Genomic DNA, 19,973 nt, shown 5'->3' on the forward strand with positions numbered 1-19,973 from the left:
AATGATTCCACCGTCTGTGCTATAATACCTCGTAGCATATCGGTAATTGTTTGTTGGACAGTTGCCATCACGTTAGGATCAAATTGAGTTGTTGGCGGAGGATTTGTTTCATTTTCAGACCCAGTTCGGCTTCTTCTAGGTCTATCTGTTATYGCCGGTATTCTTCTTGGCGRCATTTGGAACTAACAYAAATAATAGGAAACCATTTGCTCGATTAATTTCAAAAAGAAACAAAGCATACGAGATTTCAAATAGATAACATGTATAAGGCTTAGGATAGTTCTACCCATTCCTCACAGATCAAACCTAAATTGTACTACAAGATCATATAACCTATAGCTCTGATACCACAACTTGTAACACCCTCATCCCGCGTGGTCAAAGACGGGAGATGCCACAATTGGAATAAACAAACAACGTGCTATATAAACCAGAGCGGCTAATACAATTTACCAAAAGATAATTACATAACCACAAACGGAGATAACGTGTCTCAAAATACGGTCCCAAAATATCAGTATATCTACAATAGTCATCAAAAGTTTAAACAAAAGTATGAGTTATCTTCAATATTGTCATCTCCGAAGCTCTCATCCCAAAATCCCTGCTAAGTCATGTACCTGCCGAGGACAAGAAAATCTCGGCTGGGCTTAATGCTCAGTGAACGGATGATAATGTAACTAAACAATGAATATGAGATAACAAGTTCAAAAGCAATTTATAAAACCAAGTGATAATCCAAAAGAAAGTCAAAATGCCCCAAAAGCATATCAAGGGTCCGAAAACCAAACCGCATCACAAGGACGCATTGTTCACAAAGGATGATCAGTCCATTCAGGCACAAGTGAGGAAAGGGGTGTGAGCACAACACAGCAATCCTCTCCGTGGATTTAACCACGGCCATAATTCAATATCCCATAATGGTTCCTAGGATCGATCCATACGCCCTCTATTCGACCGGTACATAATCAAGTCCACTTTTAAGGACTATAAAAATAAGGACGCCATGATCGTTTTAGTCACCATAGAAACATCTCAATACCGGTGTTCCAGTTATTGAGTCTATAGTAAAATGTTTCACAATTAAAGCAATAAAACAAGTCAAGTGATCACAATGATCCATACTCCGAATAAGAATATATAAGTCGTAGTTCAAAAGGAAACAAAGTTCAATAACATTTGATAAGCATAAAGGAAATTCAAAACAAATTATTCGGAATTTATCACAGATTATCCGGATTAGGAAGCCTTACGCAAATGGCTATCCCCGTGTCAAGTGAGATATGAAATCCGTATTTTAACCTAATTTGACAATTAACGAACGATCAAACGAAAATTCACGATCAAGTTTGATTTGTCCGCGTGCCTAACGAATGCATAAACGGTTACTATTTATAAAACATAGAAACCATAATATAACTATTCTAATAAAATTACTTGAGTCTTAATCTATTTAAACAACGTAGACCTCAAGAAGGACAGCTGGATACGAATTGAAAACTCAAACGTAAAACTTAGTATTATTCTCTTTCGATCCAACCGTTTCCGACCTTCTTATTTCTAAGCATTTTTATCTTAGATGATATTGTGTAAACGAAAGTTGTAGGTTGGTAACATACGAGTCTATTGGTTTTGAAATCTTCTCATTTGGATCATCCATCTATTTTATATGAATTTTACAAAACTGTAAATTAATCGCAGATACAGTGTAAACAGCCCCAAAAACACACTGTTTCGAGCCACTTAGAGTCATAACTGAAATTTTGACCCTTAATGAAAGTTGTAGTATGCAGTATGATCTTCCTGACTGCAAAATACGAGCTTAATCCGACTTACGGTTTGTGAGTTATACACTGTCAAAGTACGGGAGTTACATTGTSGGTAAAATTCGATTCCGTAATTCCCGACTAACTTTTATAATCCAACTTTCATGATTTGTTATATTTACATGCTATAAACGTACTCCAACATACTAAACAGTAAAACAAGTCCAATGGTCATTAACCTAAGCTTAATCATGCATTTTTACTCCTTCCGACATTTAACCGAACAATTGGTGTACGGTTAAACATTTACCCACAATCTAACCATATTGAAACTATAATATACCCTTTTTATTTCTACATCAATATAACCAGTACTAGCATCATAAACATCAAATATATCATAATTTTGACAATATCAATCCGTAAACTTAGATATAAACACAGTTTATAAACCGGTCTAAATAACCCTAAAATAAACACCTTAATGAAACTTATACCTTTAAGAAGGGTTCGTAGAGTGGATTCCGAATATATAATTGTTGCCTCGATCCCCTTAGTCACTTGACGTGAAATTTAGAGAGAAGACGAAAGTTTTTAAAGAGAGAAAAATAGGCGAGAGATTGAGAATGGCGGCGGTGATACCGCCATTAACACATGCATGTATATATATAATTTTTTTTTCTTTTTTTTATTTAATTTATATATATATGTATATAGTTTAACTATTTGGGGGTTTTGACCCTTCAAGTCTATATTCTCAACTTTTACGTCAAATTAGATATAAACTCATTTTTGACGCAAAACTCGTCTAAAGTACAAGTTGGTATAACATAGGGTACAACTATGTTATGCATAATTCTACCAAAAATTTACTTAACCCAATTTGTACGAGTTAACGAAACACGGATATTATATATAAATATAATTGTTCGATTATATATGCCCGCTTTTAGAGTTATCTAGAAACGCTCCCCTATCGTCTCAAGCCCCTTTTTGAGCTGACGATAGAGATGCAACATCAACAACCACCACAAGAGGTTTTTTTTTCCTGATGGGTGTTCAGGTAGGTTTGCATGTATATCGACTAATCCTATGGGGGCTGTGAAGATATCAGTTATGAAAATCTCTAGTGGTCCTGAGGAGACTTGAACTGGCGACTTATAAAGAGATTACTGAGACCTTGATATCTTTTTTGGGGGAACCGTTGGTTTTCAGGTCGGTCTACGTGCACCCACTAAAAAAATATCTGGGTAAAAGTATATCTTTCATCTGTATGTTCTTTTTTTTTCCAACTTTTAGAATTTTGGCTCTATTTTATGTGGTTTGGAGATGCTTGAATTGATGTTTTTTTAAGTATATAATATATTTTATATATAACAATTGCAACAAATAAACTCACACACCCTTCTCATTATTGGTGATGTTTGAATCCCTGATCTTCTAGAAGACAAGAGGCTTAGATACCATTAGGCCAAAGGCCCTTTGGTTTGATGTTTTTGTGTAAGGGTGTTCACATGTCGAGTCGAGTAGCAAGTGGTTTGGGTTCAGTTCAAGAGAATAATATCAGACTCGAATATTTTTTTTAATTTTTGAGCTTAAATTCGATGCTCGTTTAATGAAATAAAATTCAAGCTTTATAAGCTTGTTTATGGACTTGAACTCGTTATTTTTTTTATATTTTGATTGTATGATTTATATGGATTAAACTCGAGTCAATAAATTTAATAGAGTTTGCAAAAGAATTCAGTTAAACATTGGTGTTACTGAGTTTGACTTGTTAAGTTGAACGGATTTTATTTTGTATTTGTTGTCAACTCAAGTATGAGATTGTTAATCCCAAGGCCTAAAGAGTTGTGGCCTTTTTTTTATTAACCTGGATATCCAACCCGCTATGTGAGCCGACTAATCCCAGGACGACCATCTGCTTTGTAGATAGCTTGGAGTCACCGCATTTGAACATCCGTGGCCACAAGGGGATTTTTTATTCCTCATTGGATTTGAACCTGAGGCCTCCTTGTACTTTTGACATTTGGAGTCAAGCTCAAACCAATCAGGCACCACCCTTGTGGTTAGTTATGGCCTTCTGGTATGTAGGATTTGGAAGGACTTATAGTTGAATTTCATTCCAATCATATGTTTGGTTTGAAGGAAAGTTTCAACTTGGGATTTCAATGAAATCGTACGCCCGATGGATTTAGAAATCCCAAATTCCGTGGATTTCAATTGTTTCCATCGTCTCTCTTTCCCACCTCTTTCATCAAATCTGCCCTAATCTCTTATTTGCTTCCAAATCTTACCAAAACAAACCATTATTTACAAAAAATTCAATTCCGTTCCAAATCTTTGGAAACCAAACAATGTTTGTAAAAGAATGGAATTCAATTCCATTTCAAATCTTACAAGCCTCCAATTCCATAGTTAAGAGTTCGTTAGGTTTGACGAAATGTGTATGAGAGATCTGGATCTTGTCAAACCAAACGGACCCTTAATTATAAAGAGAAATTGACCAAAATAATTAATCTCCCTAACCATATTCATTTTTCAACCATTTTTGGAACCGAAATTTCATTTTAGGTGTTCACGCATTTGCGTAAAGCCTATGCGTAAACATGTGTTTATTCATGAAGTAGTGATCTTTTGTAAATGGTTTTTGATGAATATTTTTATTCGTGAAATGGTGATTTTTTGTAAACATGTTTAATTACTGATATTATAAGTTTGACATGACACGCCAACAAAAAAAACATGTTCAAAAGGTAACAGGTTACCCATTGCTATAACGGGTAAAATTTTGAAAGTATGATACCTTAATAAAAAATATTTGAAAGTATATTGTTTTAATAAATAAAAAAACTGAAAGTACAATGCTATTATAAGAAATTTTGTAGAAGTAGGTTGCTATTTCGTGAATTTTTCATGTGTAACAGGTTATCCTATGTGGATTCCATGTCATCTTATGTTTGACACGTCAACAAAGAAAAACTTGTTCAAAAAGTAACATGTTACCCAATACTATAACGGGTAACTTTTTGAAAGTACGATGTTCTAATAAAAAATATTTTGAAAGTATATTGTTGTAATAAAAAAAACTGAAAGTACAATCCTATAGTAAGAAAATTTGTAAAAGTAGTTGTTATTTCGCGCATTTTGTTCTTATGCAAATTATGAAGCGTGGATCGGTACGTAAATTTGTGTAAAGATTTTTCTTTCTTTTTCTTTTAGTTTGAAAATCGAGTTCACATAAATTCATAAAGAATTTGCATAAGTTTCCGTTAAAATAAAAATTCGATTAAAAAATAGTAAAAAAGTGAATTTAGTCGAAAAGATAAATTATTTGGTCAATTTTCTTTGATTAAATGCTCAAACGGTTAACATTTTATGGCAGGGTATTTTCATGACCAAGAAGTACAAATTCAACTAAAGGGCTTTTGACCTAGTGATATATGAGTCTTTGGCTTCTTAGAAGGTCAAAGATTCAAACCTCACCAAAACTGAAAAAAATGTATGAATTATTTATTTTATTTGTTGTATATAAATATTATATATTAAAAAAATTACAAATCCAATGATCCAAGAAAGATTGGGAAGAAAAGATAGGCCAAATGTGACATCACAACAAACACAAATAATATTTGATGCCAATTTTGTGTTACAAAAAAGAATCAAGATATGGTTTGGTTGGTGGCATGGAGACTTGTTCAAAGTCTAAATATGTGTCACACCAACCCACCACAACCTCAACCACTTATTCATTCACTCATGGAGATGGTAGATCAACCATTCAACCTACAACCATAATATATATATATATATATATATATATATATACAGGTTTCTACTAAAAATATCTGAATACTTGTGAATAGACTGATTTAATCATACAATGTTGACCAAGTTCAATTTGACCATTTCACGAGCATTATTGATTGCGCTCTGTTGAATCGACTAAAAACGTTATTATTCAATGAATTTAAGAGGCAGGAAAACTATATGTTCTTTGACCTCTTCACGAGTATTATATGAAAAAGTAGAAAGATAAGGTAAGAAGAATGATCTTGACCAACTCCCACAAGTTACATGAGGGAGAACGAGTAAATATGGAACGAACGAAACGGCGTACGTTTTCTAATCTTTTGTAATTAGGCAAGTGAGGGACAACGGTTCTGATACCATATTAGAATTTGTGAAACCCCGTTAATATTTTTAGATATCCGATTACAACTCGTCTTCGCTCAATGGATACAAAACACCCACGCTTTAGCTGGTACAACAGCAAGCACCAGTTTAACTTGGGGGGCAGTGATTTAGTAGCAGTGAATGGCAAGGTGGCTTTATTACCTATTCCATTAGGAAATGCGGATTTTTTGGTACATCACATTCATGCATTTACAATTCATGTGACGGTATTGATACTTCTGAAAGGTGTATACTTCAAAAAACACGTGTTTCCAACATATATATATATATATATATATATATATAAAGAGAGAGAGTCGGATTCAGTTGAGAACAATAATCAAATAAAAGAATAAGAAAACAATTGAATCACATATGATTTTATACTGAAATTACGTGTAAAATCACATGTGATTCACACGATTTTGCCCAGCGAACTAAGGTTGTGGACCATGTTGATCGTTAGAGTAAAATCATATGTGATTTTGTATGTGATTTGACCGTTTTGTGCTATTTTATTTGATTAATGTTCTTGTTTAAACCTCCTCATACGTATACAAGGAAGAAAATACGTCTAACCATTGTCGAATAGTAGCGGCAACACCTTACGGCCGTTACCCCTTTTACGTCGACAACTTACAAAATGTTCAACAATCTCGCTTTCAAATAACATGAATCGACACATAAATAAAGCTTGTATTGTAGTTTGTTTATTTGTTTCGAGTTTGTATCGTACACGACTGAGAAGGGACCATTGCCGTTACCGTCTTCATGGCTACACATCCCGTATTACAAACACTTGGTACTTTCTACGCTACATAGAACCCTTAAGCTCGATATAAACATATATATATTATAGTTACGTATATATATATATATATATATGATTTCACACATCTCGCCTTCCCCAAAACCTCCATAAAACATATCGCTCATCCAAAAGAAAACCACCCGTTCGACCTTCTTCCTCTTTTCCCGCTCATCGTCTCCTACAACGCATTTCAGTTCTTGTTCTCTTCGAATATGTCCAAAAGTGAGAGCGCCTGCAATAAAGAAACCGGTATTTGTTAGTTGTCAACGACTGTTGGCAAATAAAGGCTAGGTCTTGCCGGTTCAAATCTCCGTGCCACCAGGTGCGTTTACAGACATGACAGTATAAAAACTTCTTGTTCCATGTTTGACGCGATTTTAGACTTGGACAAGACGGGATAGGACGTGAGTCGGACAAAAATGTGTTTTTGCGCTACTCGGTCTAATGTCGAGCCAAACATTGGACAACAAGTTTTAGTATTATCTTGTACCATGATGTCTCACGTACCAACGCACCCTGGTGTGAGAGATTTTACCGACAGTTATCTCCAATGCCTGCATGGGATTAGTCCAAGCGCGCACAAGTTGGCCCGGACTCCCACGTTTACAAGAGAAGAATGATGATATCGAGAACCAAGGGGGTAAAAACCGAGTTTACCTCTGGGATGTTGAGTTCAAGGCGAAACTTAGGGCCATCGTAGTGGTGAAGAATCGGCCTGAAAGAGTCCTCTTCTAATGGCTCGGCTACTTTCCTCGTCATAACTCGCACCTGAGCGGGAAACCGTGATTCCCCGGGGTTCTTCTTGTCTTCCCAAGCGGACGGATCGATGTTGGTTCCACCAAAACTCGCAGCCTAAATCACGAAACCGGTTTGTGTTAATATTCCATCTTTTTTTCAAAATTATAGTTGAATTTTTTTAAGAATGGATGAGATTAATACCTCAAAGACACCATGAAGTTGATGGGTGGAGTAGTTGTAAAGAAAAAGGGGCAGACCCGGTGTGATTTGTCGAACGGAGTCTCGGTAGCGTGGCGGTAAGCCTAGAACATCAATTTAAGACGAAATTAGGCACATTTACAGTAGTGTCGGTAGCTGATAAGCTAGCTGATGGCTAATCGAAAAGGGTTTTTTACCAAATTATGTAGAAAATTAGGCACATTTACAATAGTGTCTGTAGCTAATAAGCTGGCTAACGGCTAATCAAACCGGGACTTTTACCAATTAAGAAGAAAATTAAGCACATTGATGGTAGTGTTGGTAGCTTAATTATTCTGTACCAAACCATTCAGCAACCGCCAAACAGACCCTAATTTATTTAGATCTAGTTGTACTTGCGGATCATTTTTTTTACAACTCGTTGAGATATTGCGGGGATAGTGACATTTTGTAAACTGCGAAAGAGAAATGGCTAAGAGGTAAATTTGACGTCACTAATACCACTACCAAACAGTTATATATATGGCTGATTGAATAATCTGCGAGTCCTATTAAGCTGATTAAACTGCTAACAAACAAGCCTCAAGATCCCCCATGTTCCAATTTAAATGGTTATGAAGTTCGATTCTACTGAAAACCCCCAATTTTTTCAAACCCTAAAATCTTGAAACCATCATCAATCTAACCACCAAAAACTAGATTTTCCATAATCAAAACAAAAACCCACAAAACAGATGCAAATTCGATCAAATCCAAGTAAGAAAACATCAAAAAAAACTTACCAAAAAGCTGTCTTTTAAGATTCTCTTGCATTGTATCGTTGTTGCAGACGAAGATATACCCGCCGACGGTCTCGTTTCTCGGCAGAGATTCCGATGGCGGCAAGGTCTTGAATCGCTTATCGACACTGTTCTTACTGTTATCCTTTTCGTTATTGTTCGAATTGTTGCTGTTCTTCTTGTTCTTCCCATGTTTGCCCCCAAAAATCTGATGATCATCTTCGCCATTTTTTCCGATCCCGAATTTCCCGTCTTTCTTAAACCCATTTTTCTCAAAATTACCATTGTTTACACCAAAGTTCAAACTGGGTTTTGAATAAATTCCTTTATTAAACCCACCATTAATCCCAAAATCACCAACCTGGTTCTGATTACTCGATCCGATCTTCCAATCGAAGTTAAACCCATTAAAATCCGAGTTTGACCCGCCGGAACTGTTGCCGTTGACTGTGGCGGAGTTGATGAAATCGCCACCAACACGAATATCGAAGTTCCGGCGTTCTTTTTCCGGCCGTTTGGAGACGTAGGAGGTGCTCCAGATAGAATCGTTGAGGGATAGATTCAGATTGTTGCTCTGAACACGAAGCTGATCACTGAACTGCCAAAAAGACGATTGATTGTTGTTTTCCATGATTTAAGACTGCAAATTTCTTGATACCCAGATGGAATCGATTGAATCTGTATGCAAAAAATGGTGAGATCTGGGGGAAATGGTGAAGTGGGTGAAGGTTTATATGAAGAAGAAAGTACAAACAGAAAGCGGTGAGATATATAGATGGCAAATCGACGAAATTTCGCAGAAATGAAGGTGGGAATTAAAGGGGATTGCGTGTAAATTTGTCAAAGGTGTATGTTGAAAATTGAAGGATTCTTTAAAGCTTCTAGACTAAATTACACTTTTAGTCCCTGTATTTTTTAAAATTACAATTTTCACTCCTATTGTTTTTTTTTTATTAACCTCGATATCCAACCCGTTATGCGAGCTGACTAATCCCAGGGCGATCACCTGCTTTGTAGATAGCCCGGAGTCATCGCATTTGAACCTCCGTGGCCACAAGGGGATTTTTATTCCTCCTTGGATTTGAACATGAGACCTCTTGTTACTTTGACCTTTGGAGTCAAGCTCAAACCAATCAGGCACCACCCTTGTGGTTCACTCCTATTGTTTAGAGGTGTATCGAGTGGGTTGGGAGGGTACTGGTGGGGAAACTAAAACGATTGACTTATTTTTGTTAGTGTAAGAGCAGTGGGTATAACGGTGTTATGCTGGGAGCCTCTTAAAGATGCTTATAGAGCTCAAAGCATAACAACTGAGGTCTGCAATTCAAAAAGATACAATTCGATCGAATTTTGTTTATGGAAACCAAACCTGAAATTTTGCTTTCGGGTTAGCTGGGTTTCAGGTTGGGTCGGACAAGTTTGGGTATAGTTATGTTCAATAGAGTAGTGTTTATACGCGAATGATACGTATTTAAGAAATTAAGAGAATGATCGAACCACATGTGATTTTATACTAACATCCCATACAAAATCACCTGTGATTCACACGACCTTGCCACAAGGCATAGAACGAGAAAAAAGAAGATAGCCCAAAGCAAAAGGCCTACAGCTAGAGCCATGTAGACAAATAGCCTTGCTGGGACCAATCCACCTAAGGGGAACCAATTAGTCCCCAAGCAGGTCCAAGTATCGGTGATTAGACGTAGGGTTTGCTCCTTTCCTCTAGCCTCACCTCCCCTATCGCTTACCGTTAACTGCTACTACAGCTCCCAAAGAGATTTTCCTGCTAAAGAAAAGATGGAAATTGCATCGATACCGTCTTTGATTCGGTCTCTCGCACATTTTTTTACTGTTAATATAAAATCACATGTGATTTTATACGTAATTTGATCATTCTCTTATTTTCTTAAATAAAGTATTATCCTAGTATTAACCTACCTCATATATATATATATATATATATATATATATTCAGTTGGTTGATAGTATCGGTGAAACCAACAGTAAGTTAAGCAATTAGAAAAGAGTACTGCCAATTAGGAATTAGGATTCGCCAAAGATAATTACATAAATAAATATATTTGTATTAGTATTATATATGTAGATTTCGGGTTTTCAGACAGGTTAGGTAGCCAAAAATCATACCTTACCGGAACCTAAATATCCCTCCAAATATCGGTTTCGGATTTTCGAATTTTAAGGCATTCAGGTTTTACACAAACACCTCAATTTTGGTTCAGTTTTTTGATCACTTGGGTTTTATACACCCTACTATGGTTTACAGTTTTATTGTTGTTTCGTTCATAAGATTTACAATTTATTGTTCTTTTTCGTCTTTGTGATTTACAAATACTTGTTGTTTTTGTCACTCGTACTCAGAGGCGGGCCCAAAATTCTTTTTAATTAGTGGCACCATTTCGAGAGATTTTTAGATATATAACCTTCAATAAAATTTTAACTAAATTCATGATCTTCTTATGAGTATAAAGCTCTTTTTTTTCTTATATAGGTCAGTAAGTCATGATATTTCAATTAAAAACTCATTTAAGGTTATTTCCTTATAGGTCAAAAGTACCAGGAGATCCCAGGTTTAAATCCAAGAAGAAATAAAAATCCTCTTGTGGCCAAGGAGGTTCAAATGCGGTGACTTCGAGCTATCTGCAAAGCAGATGGTCGCCCTCGAATTAGCCAGCTTGCATAGCGGGTTGGATATCCAAGTTAATAAAAAAATGGATATTTGTCACAAAATCTACATTTGTTTGTTGGTTAGTTTTTTGTTTTTTTTTATAGGTGAGGTCTTATGTTCAAGTTTTTTTGTTGCAAAATTTTTTAGAAACACAATAAATCTGAAATTAAAAGCTAAAAACTAAAAAATGATATAAACAAGATTCAAACCTGCGCCTAGGATGGGAGAAAAATCATGCGAAACGACTCTACCTAGTGAAACTTGTGTTATCATTGTAGTTATCAAAATATATACAGTTGTAGACAATAAAATGATATGATGGTACCATTCGCGATACTGATTTTTTTTTAAACTATGAAAAAGGAACGAAGCAGTGATCCGTGCCATTGTATACAGTAGAGTGGGTCCATCCCTGCTCGCATTTAAAGGTAAGAATTAGCCTCAGGAATGAAAATAACAATGAATTGCTAACCATAGGGATGAAAATGATAATTTCAAAAACCACACGACTGAAGTTGTAATTTTTAACAAACTATAAGGACTAAAAAGGTAATTTACTCATTCTGGATTTGGATTAGTTGGAAAGGGGGGATGATAGGTGTGGTTGAGCGAATTAAATGGTGACGGAAAAAACGCGTAAAGGAGAAAAAAAGTGAGAGTTGAGTACTTCATGTTTATGGTTATGTACAATTATGACCCCTTCAAATCTATGTTTTGCTAGATTCACCCTTTGAAAATTTTGGTCACGGAATTGATGTAATTTTGTTGTTTTCGTTAAAAAGATCTGAGAACAATAACGGGTTTTCTGTAGTTTGTGTAATCAAGGGCTCCGTTTGGTTGACATGAGAAAAAAATGAAAGATTTTTTTAAACAATCGTTATCTGGGACAGCTTGCACACATCTCAACAAATTCCATGAGGTATTGGAGGAAAATCCCAGTAGTCAATCACAAGGGTGGTACCTGATTGGTTTGAGTTTGGCTCTAAAGATCAAAAAGTACTAGGAGATCTCATGTTCAAATCCAAGAAGGAATAAAAATCCTCTTATGGTCACGGAGGTTCAAATGCAGTGACTCTGTGCTATCTGCAAAGCAGGTGGTCGTTCTGAAATTAGTCAACTTGCATAGCAGGTTGGATATTCAGGTTAAAAAAAATCCCAGTAGTCTTGGAGGGAGTCGAACTGGTGACTATGGGTAGGAGCCCAGAGGCTCGAGGTTTATTCTCAGTAAGCTAAAATGTCAAGGTTAAAAAGTGAAAGAAGTTGATGCTAGTAATATCGTTTTTTGTGGTTTTGGTTGTCAGTTAGATCCATAAGTCAGATTTATATGGGTTCAATTATGATACACGGAAAATAGAGAGGTTAGGTCATTCTAGATAAGTCTATACCTTTTGTACCAAATATAGGCTAAGGCATTGATAGAGCAATAACTATAAACAGTTGAAACATATTCAGATTTATTACTCATCAAAACCCACTTAAATGAAGTTACTGATTTTAATAAAAAAAGTCATGAAAATAGATAATCAACTTAATCATTAAGAAGTTCATTAATGGAGAAATGGTTGTTTTGAAGGACAATAACTATGAAGTCCTTCTCTCAACCAACTTTTATGATGGGTAAGTTTAAAGGAAAGAAGTAATCATCCTTTATTGTAAATCTATTGAAACTTCGGGGGCTAAATTGAAACTATTTAGAAGGGTAGAAAAGTAAAAGCCGAGGGTCATCCTTCTAGAAGGTGTCAAATTCATAGTGGGATTCTCGTTCACACGCACCGTGGTTTGTGGATAAATTTTGTATAAAATGATCGGTTAAATCGTTAAAAAAATTTCTATTAATATTAGAAGTGGATTGTTTTTTAACGGATAAATTGGATAGAAAAGTAGTGTATTTTAATTTGATTTTTATTTTAGATTATGTATTTTTAAAATTTTTATTTTGGTATCTAAGATGTAAAGTTTTAAACATTTAAGTATTCGGATAACCGGTTGAAATTAATTTTAGATTAAAAAAAATTCATATCACTAATCACGTCAGCAAATAATACTGAGTTATCACATCACTAGCCACATCAGCATGATAACCGGTTAATGCTTCAACCGGTTACTCATGTATCAAAATAAAAGTTTTAAAAGTGAGTTACCCAAAATAAGAATTAAGTTAATGTACGTTATTTTTTCATACAATTTGCCCTTTTTTCAAAGAAGTAAATTACGTGTTCCGTTTTATATTGCTATATGTTTTTAACGGTCTCTGTTATTCAGGTATAGGGATCCAAATTGTTGAATTCTTAAGGACCGAACTTACTAAAAAACTGTAACCATAAGAACTCAACTCATTAAAAAAATGCAACGGTATAGTATTACTCGTTAAAAATCAAAACCACAAGAACGCTATTCGTTAAATTTTCAAAAAATGAATAAAGATCGTTAAAACATTAAGAGGACGTTTACCAAACACTTACACAGTAAGCGCTTACCAGTAAAATTTAACACTATCAATTACCTACGGGGTAAAATTTTAGTCCACCAAAATGATATCGTATGCAACAGTTTACCCGATAAGCGCTTACCATGGTAAGAATCGTTGTGATTTTTTGAAATCGATGACAGAATGACATGTGTCATTTCGGACGAATTCTTTTTAGGCTATAATTTTATACAAATGAAAAACTTTTATCATTTTCTCACATTCAGTTTTTTTTAGTTTGTTTATTTTTATATTATTTTAAATAATAATATTTTATAAATTCAAGCATTTTATTAATTATTTGTTTAAAAATTTATTCTAGAAAATATAAATAAATATTAAAAAAGAGAGAGGTTGGTTTACTTGGGTGCTAAGATAGAGTGAAGCAGCCGCTGCCATTTGTTTTTGACACGTGCCCCATATAACCATGTCACGTGTTAGCAAGTTGGTGGCTTAAGCCGATAGTGGGCCTTTATCCTTTACTTGCCAGTAGAGATGGCCAAATGGGCCCGGTCCGACCCGTAATCGTCGGAGGACCGGAACCGAGACCGGAGAAGGACTGGAACCGGCCCGGGACCGGTATGGATCGGTTATGGACCGCCGGTTATGAATTTTAACGTTTTTTAGGACCGAGACCGGTTTAAGACCGGAACCGGTTATAAGACTGGCCCGGCCCGGTCAACAAAAGTCAACGTGTATATATATATATAACAAAACATATTTTTAAACGTATTTATATAAAACATATTAAAAATAACATATTACAAACATATTAATAACATATTAAAAATAAATACGTTTAAAAATATGTTTTGTTATATATATATATATATATATTAATTACCAAAAATTAGAAAAAAAAATATTTTTTTTGTTGCAAAGGACCGGCCGTAACCGGTTATGGGACCGAAACCGGGATCGGACGACTTAACCGGTTACCGGTAAGCTTGATCGGTTATGGAGGATTTCACCGGAACCGGAACCGGTTATGAAGTAACCGGTTATGAAACGTTTTTGTTTTGATCGGGACCGGCCGTAATCGGTTATGGCCCGGTCCGTGACCCATTTTTGGCCACCTCTACTTGCCAGTGGGCCAACCCAATTAAACGTAGCCCAAAACGTGGCCCAATACCATATAATACGATATTTGTTCGATAAATCTATTTATAGATGTATAACCGGTCCCAGTTCCGGTCGGTCTCGGTCCAAAAAACGCCAAAAATCGTAACCGGCTATAGCCATCGGGCCTATAACCGGTCCCGGGCCGGGATGGTTTGGCCATCACATCATGTATTCATGTATATATGAATCTATATGTAAATCTGCGACATCGATTCATATATGAATCTTTAACTAGATTTTTTCAATAACTCACATATAAAAATCTGTTTTTCTTACGGTTTTACGATATTTAGCTTTTTTATTGAACTAATTTATGCTTAATATTTGGGCAAAAATGTTGATTACCTGCAACCCCAATCGGGCCCACACGAAACTCGTTTCCAAATACATCAATTTGAAGGGGGTATTTTTCGGTTTACTCAAAGGCTGAGACTAGCACGTTACCAAACTCGAGTCATGTATTGTATTTGGGCAAATTCGCTACACTCATCTGCCAACTAAACTACACGTTGAAGGCCCTAATGATGCATTTATTATTTGTTAAGTGTGAAAAGATGTTTAAAACTTAACACCGACACATGTGGGTAGGTAGAGAATAGCTAGGGGCACGAGACAACTCTCTCTAAGGAACACGACAAAATAGCCCTGTAACTTCGAAATTTTGTTTTGAAAAACATATTTTCAAAGGAAACGTTTAAAATATATTATCGAAGAATGCATGTTTTAGTACCGAATGTTGACGCAAAGTTAATGTAGATTAAAGTTAATCTGTTTAAATTATGTTTTCGAAAGAATATTCAATTTACAGACTCTTAGATATATATATTTTTAGAAGGACAAATTGCATGAAAAAATAACGTTTTTAACTTGATTCATATTTTGAGTAATGTACTTTTAAAACTTTCATTTTGGTACCTAAGATGTAAAGTTTTGAACATTTAAGTACACGGGTAACCAGTTGAACCGTTGAAACATTAACCAGTTATCATGTTGATGTGGTATCCAACTCGGTATTATTTGTTAACGTGGTTAGTGACATGAATTTTTTTGTAATCTAAATTAGTCCTTTTATCATCTAAAATTAGTCTTCAACCGATTACCTGGGTACTTAATGTTTAAAGTTTACATTTTAGGTATCAAAATATAAGTTTTGAAAGTATATTACCTAAAATAAGAATCAAGTTAAAATACGTTATTTTTTCGTACAATTTGCCCTAAAATAAATTATATTTTTTTAGAATAAATGTTTACATATATTTCTCAATTTGATTAAGTTTGAATCATTAACTCCGTAAGAAATTGAATTTTTGATTAATCTATAATCGTTATTTATAGAGAAGACATTTATATAAAAAAAAAACAAGCAGAAAACCACTAGCAAACTGAATTGATCAATTAAAAATTAACTAAAAGGGTATTCGTGTAATGTAACGAGATACATCTTGATTTTAATATTTCATTTTATTCTTTATTTCAATCGATATTATAGTATGGTCTTATGTGATTTTGAAAAAACGATGATGTTTTTAGTTTTGAATAAAATATAAACTTGAAAATATCATAAAAAATTGACAAAAATATATCGATATTAGTATCAAATTAACTATTTAAAATTCTTATTTTTGTGTAATTTTTTACTTCAATTTTTTTATTATAATTTAATTTAGGTTCATTAACGAAGTAATTTATATTTAGTTTAATAATATAATTTTCTTATAAAATAACAATTAATTATTTTGTTAGAACTCGATAATTATCCTAATTATATTTTAGATTTTTTATATTTTAAAATGAGATGTTTATCCTCTATTTCATATTTTCATTATGTTTATCCGCATTTAGTTACACGAATTCAAATATGGAACTCTAATAAATTGTACTTATACATAATTTACTTGTAATCTTGAATTCTAAGTAATATGCACCAGTATACAGTACTTCATGCATAAAAATGATTTTTAAAAGTTTTTATCAAATGCTTTATAATATAGTATAGATTAGAACCAAAAGACAATTTATCCGATTTACATTCTCGTGAAACTTTAATATTATTTAAAAGAAACACCAATATATATATATATATATATATATATATATGGGGGCCTAATCAAATAAGAACTAATTAAATTGTGGTAACTGTGAGAACCAATATTAACCACAAATCAATAGATAAATTAGGAAATTTATAATTTTGACAATTTTGAATTAAAATATTAATGCAAGGATATTTTTGGTATTTTAAAACTTTCCTCCCTCCTCTCTTCTCTCTCCGGCCACCATCCGCCTGCCACCGTCCTCCTGTGATACTACAATGGTATCACAATGCATCATATATGTGCTTGGGTATCACATTGATGTCGTTTGTGTGGTCGATCGAAGATGTAACACAATGGTATCACTATGCATCTTATATATGATTAGGTATCACAATGTATCTTTTGTTTAACAGAGTCAATATTTTTAGGTATCACAGTGGTATCATAATGGTATCACCAGAGGACGGTGGCCGGAGGCTGGAGAACGGTGGCCGGAGAGAGAAGAGAGGAGAGAAGAGAGTTTTAAAATACCAAAAATATCTTTGCATTAAGATTTTAATTTAAAATTACCAAATTTATAAATTTTCTAATTTATCTATTGATTTGTGGTTAATATTGGTTCTCACAGTTACCACAAACAACTCAGTTCTCTCTTGAATAGGCCCCTATATATATATATATATATATTAGAGAGAGAGATGAGTTATTATACAGCCTCTTACATCTGTACAATCAATACAACTCAATCTCAACCGTCCATTTAATTTGATGAATATGTAATTTCATACAAGTTTTAATTATTTCATATAAGTTTTAATTATTTCCTAATATAAAGTATTGATCATAATTAATGAACCTTATTCATATTTCATAAATATTTAAATCATAATAAATGAACTCTCATCATTTTCATAAATATTCATGCAGTTTGCCTTTATAGAAATGATGATAGTTCATTTATTATGATTTGAATATTTATGAAAGTTGAATATAGTTAATTAATTATGATCAATACTTTATATTAGAAAATAATCAAAACTTCTATGAAATCACATATTAATCAAATGAAATGGACGGTTGAGATTGAGTTGTACAAATGTCAATGATTGTATAATAACCAACCTACATATATATATATATATATATATATATATATATATATATATATATATATATATTAGTATATACCAAATCAAGAAGCAAACATAAAAATGAAGATTTATTGTCCCTTTGCGAGTAACAATGTAATATCAAAATAAACACTGAAATGAGAATAAAGATAATAATAAATTAAAGAATTAAAAAATAGATAAATCAAGAATATGTTGAAATTGAAGGAATACTGAAATGAAATACTTACATGTAACAATAATATGTGTGTCTTGATGATAAAGCTTTGATGTTCATTGACATATTCAGCGACCTTTAGATGGCTTGTTTTTGTTTGTGCCACTTACGACGGAAAAAAAAATCAACATAAACCATATAAAGCCAACATATTAACAAAGATTGACCTTTTAACAAGACAAATCTAGTAAGAAAAAAGGGATATTCACCAAAATAACCAAAATATACCTGATATATTAACGAAATAGCCAACTTTTGCAAAAACTACCAAAATACCCACACGGATCGCCCCCAGGATGCATGTGGGACCCACCAAATTGATTTTTTAATATTCTTTTGTACTTTTTTGGTCAAATAAGATGAGATCGCCCCCATGGTCAAACCTCGCCCCCGGGGGCGATCCCTATGGGTATGTTCGTAATTTTGGTAAAATTGGTTATTTCGTTAATATATCAGGTATATTTTGGTCATTTTAGTGAATATCCCGAGAAAAAAATGCTTTAGAGGGAGAGATTGACAGGTATGTTGTTGTACCACAAAAAGGTTAAAAAACCAATCACATAGCCAACCAAAAATAAAAAATCACTTAGGCTTAAATTAAATAAATTAAATAATGAAAAACCAAAAGTTAATAACATAAAGATGTTAACGAGAAAGTAAACAAAACAAGGCTAAATGGATTTAAAGTGCTTACATTAATTAAAATAAATAATGAACAACGAAAAGTTAATAACATAACGATATTAATGGGAAAATAAATAAAATGAGGTTAAATAGAGGACGAAACAGGGGAAAAAATGGGTTTGAAGTGTTGAGAAGATGTCAGATCAACGTCTTTGGTTTCTCAAATGCAAGAACTAACTAAGTCGGCATCTCAAATGCAAGGTTCTTATAAACAAAAAGTGAAGTGACTTGTAAGAACGGTTATTGTGGAGAGTCACTATGGGTGCGTTTGGTACACTGGACAGGGATATGACAGAACAGGACAGGGATCCCTGTCTCATGTTTGACATGGATTTTATGTGGAACAGACATGAACAGAATGGGACAAAGTGGAACATGCTTGTTCCACCCCTACCTCATGGAACAGGGTGGAACAAACTTATATTTTACCAATATAACCTCAAAATAAAACTTAATTCTCTTCTAAAACATCAAATAGGTCTCTCTTTTACATTTTATTCATTCTTTAAATTTTATTTATTGTATTTTATGTTTCTTAAACTTTCATTTTACTGTCCTCAAAATATTACTTTTATACGGTTTCTACATCTTTATTAATTTATGTAATTTATAATATATTATTAATAATAAATAATGTAGAAAAGAGATAAAAATAACCAATCATGTCATGTCTTACCAAACGCTGAACAGTTGTCATGTCCTGTCCTGTCATGTCTTGTACTGTCCTGACTGCGTACCAAACGCACCCTATAAGAACCTCACCCCTTTAAGTTTTTGTACAAAACCTTGGTTCTTATCATGAAACTTGTGTGAAATGACAACTTCCTGGTTTCTTTTATATATTTTTTGACTTTAAATAATCATTGTTGTTGAAAAAAGTAGTCATGAAAATGGGGCGGGAAACTTAATCCTCGTCCCCGTCTCCGATTACTTATCTCTATCTTCGTCTCCATCTCTACCAGGGAATATAATCACATTCCATCCCAATCCTCAACGGGGAAACGGGGATATTTTTTTCCTGTTTATGTAAGTTATTTTAAATTAAATATGTGAGAGACCATACATATTTAAATCTCAAACATCAAAACCAAAATGAATTTAATTTAGTACAAAAAAACCATAATATCATATAAGAACTAATAACTTAAAACCAAAAAAATTCA

The 19,973-nt window shown here is 33.7% G+C and overlaps 2 protein-coding genes across 2 annotated transcripts in view; one reads left to right on the forward strand and one right to left on the reverse strand.

Annotated features, from left to right (window-relative positions):
• The window catches only part of LOC112528953 (F-box protein SKIP8-like), a 13,066-nt gene extending 9,850 nt beyond the window's left edge, over positions 1–3,216 (forward strand). The window contains exon 4 of the mRNA XM_025140010.1: positions 2,830–3,216. Within this exon, the coding sequence (XP_024995778.1) occupies positions 2,830–2,833 (4 nt within the window). The 3' untranslated portion in view covers positions 2,834–3,216. The remainder of the gene's footprint in view (positions 1–2,829) is intronic.
• A 3,404-nt stretch (positions 3,217–6,620) lies between these two features.
• On the reverse strand, positions 6,621–9,211 carry LOC112529417 (B2 protein-like). Its single transcript, XM_025140688.1, has 4 exons — positions 8,472–9,211; positions 7,693–7,793; positions 7,411–7,605; positions 6,621–6,985 (listed from the first exon to the last, which is right to left on the reverse strand). Exons 1-4 carry the CDS (start codon positions 9,097–9,099, stop codon positions 6,944–6,946), a joined length of 966 nt encoding a protein of 321 aa, XP_024996456.1. The 5' UTR covers positions 9,100–9,211; the 3' UTR covers positions 6,621–6,943.
• Positions 9,212–19,973: the final 10,762 nt, after the last annotated feature.

The sequence above is a fragment of the Cynara cardunculus genome (genome assembly GCF_001531365.2).
Source record: "Cynara cardunculus var. scolymus isolate 2C chromosome LG 16, CcrdV1, whole genome shotgun sequence".
Taxonomy (NCBI): Eukaryota; Viridiplantae; Streptophyta; class Magnoliopsida; order Asterales; family Asteraceae; genus Cynara; species Cynara cardunculus.

Bases quoted from the DNA above. Each gene is read 5' to 3' on its own strand.
- LOC112529417 (XM_025140688.1), bottom strand. From the start codon at position 9,099: ATGGAAAACAACAATCAATCGTCTTTTTGGCAGTTCAGTGATCAGCTT. The intron at 7,794-8,471 runs GTAAGTTTTTTT...TTGATGTTCTAG, and splicing joins TCTTAAAAGACAGCTTTTTG to GCTTACCGCCACGCTACCGA. The intron at 6,986-7,410 runs GTAAACTCGGTT...TCTTTATTGCAG, and splicing joins TTGAACTCAACATCCCAGAG to GCGCTCTCACTTTTGGACAT.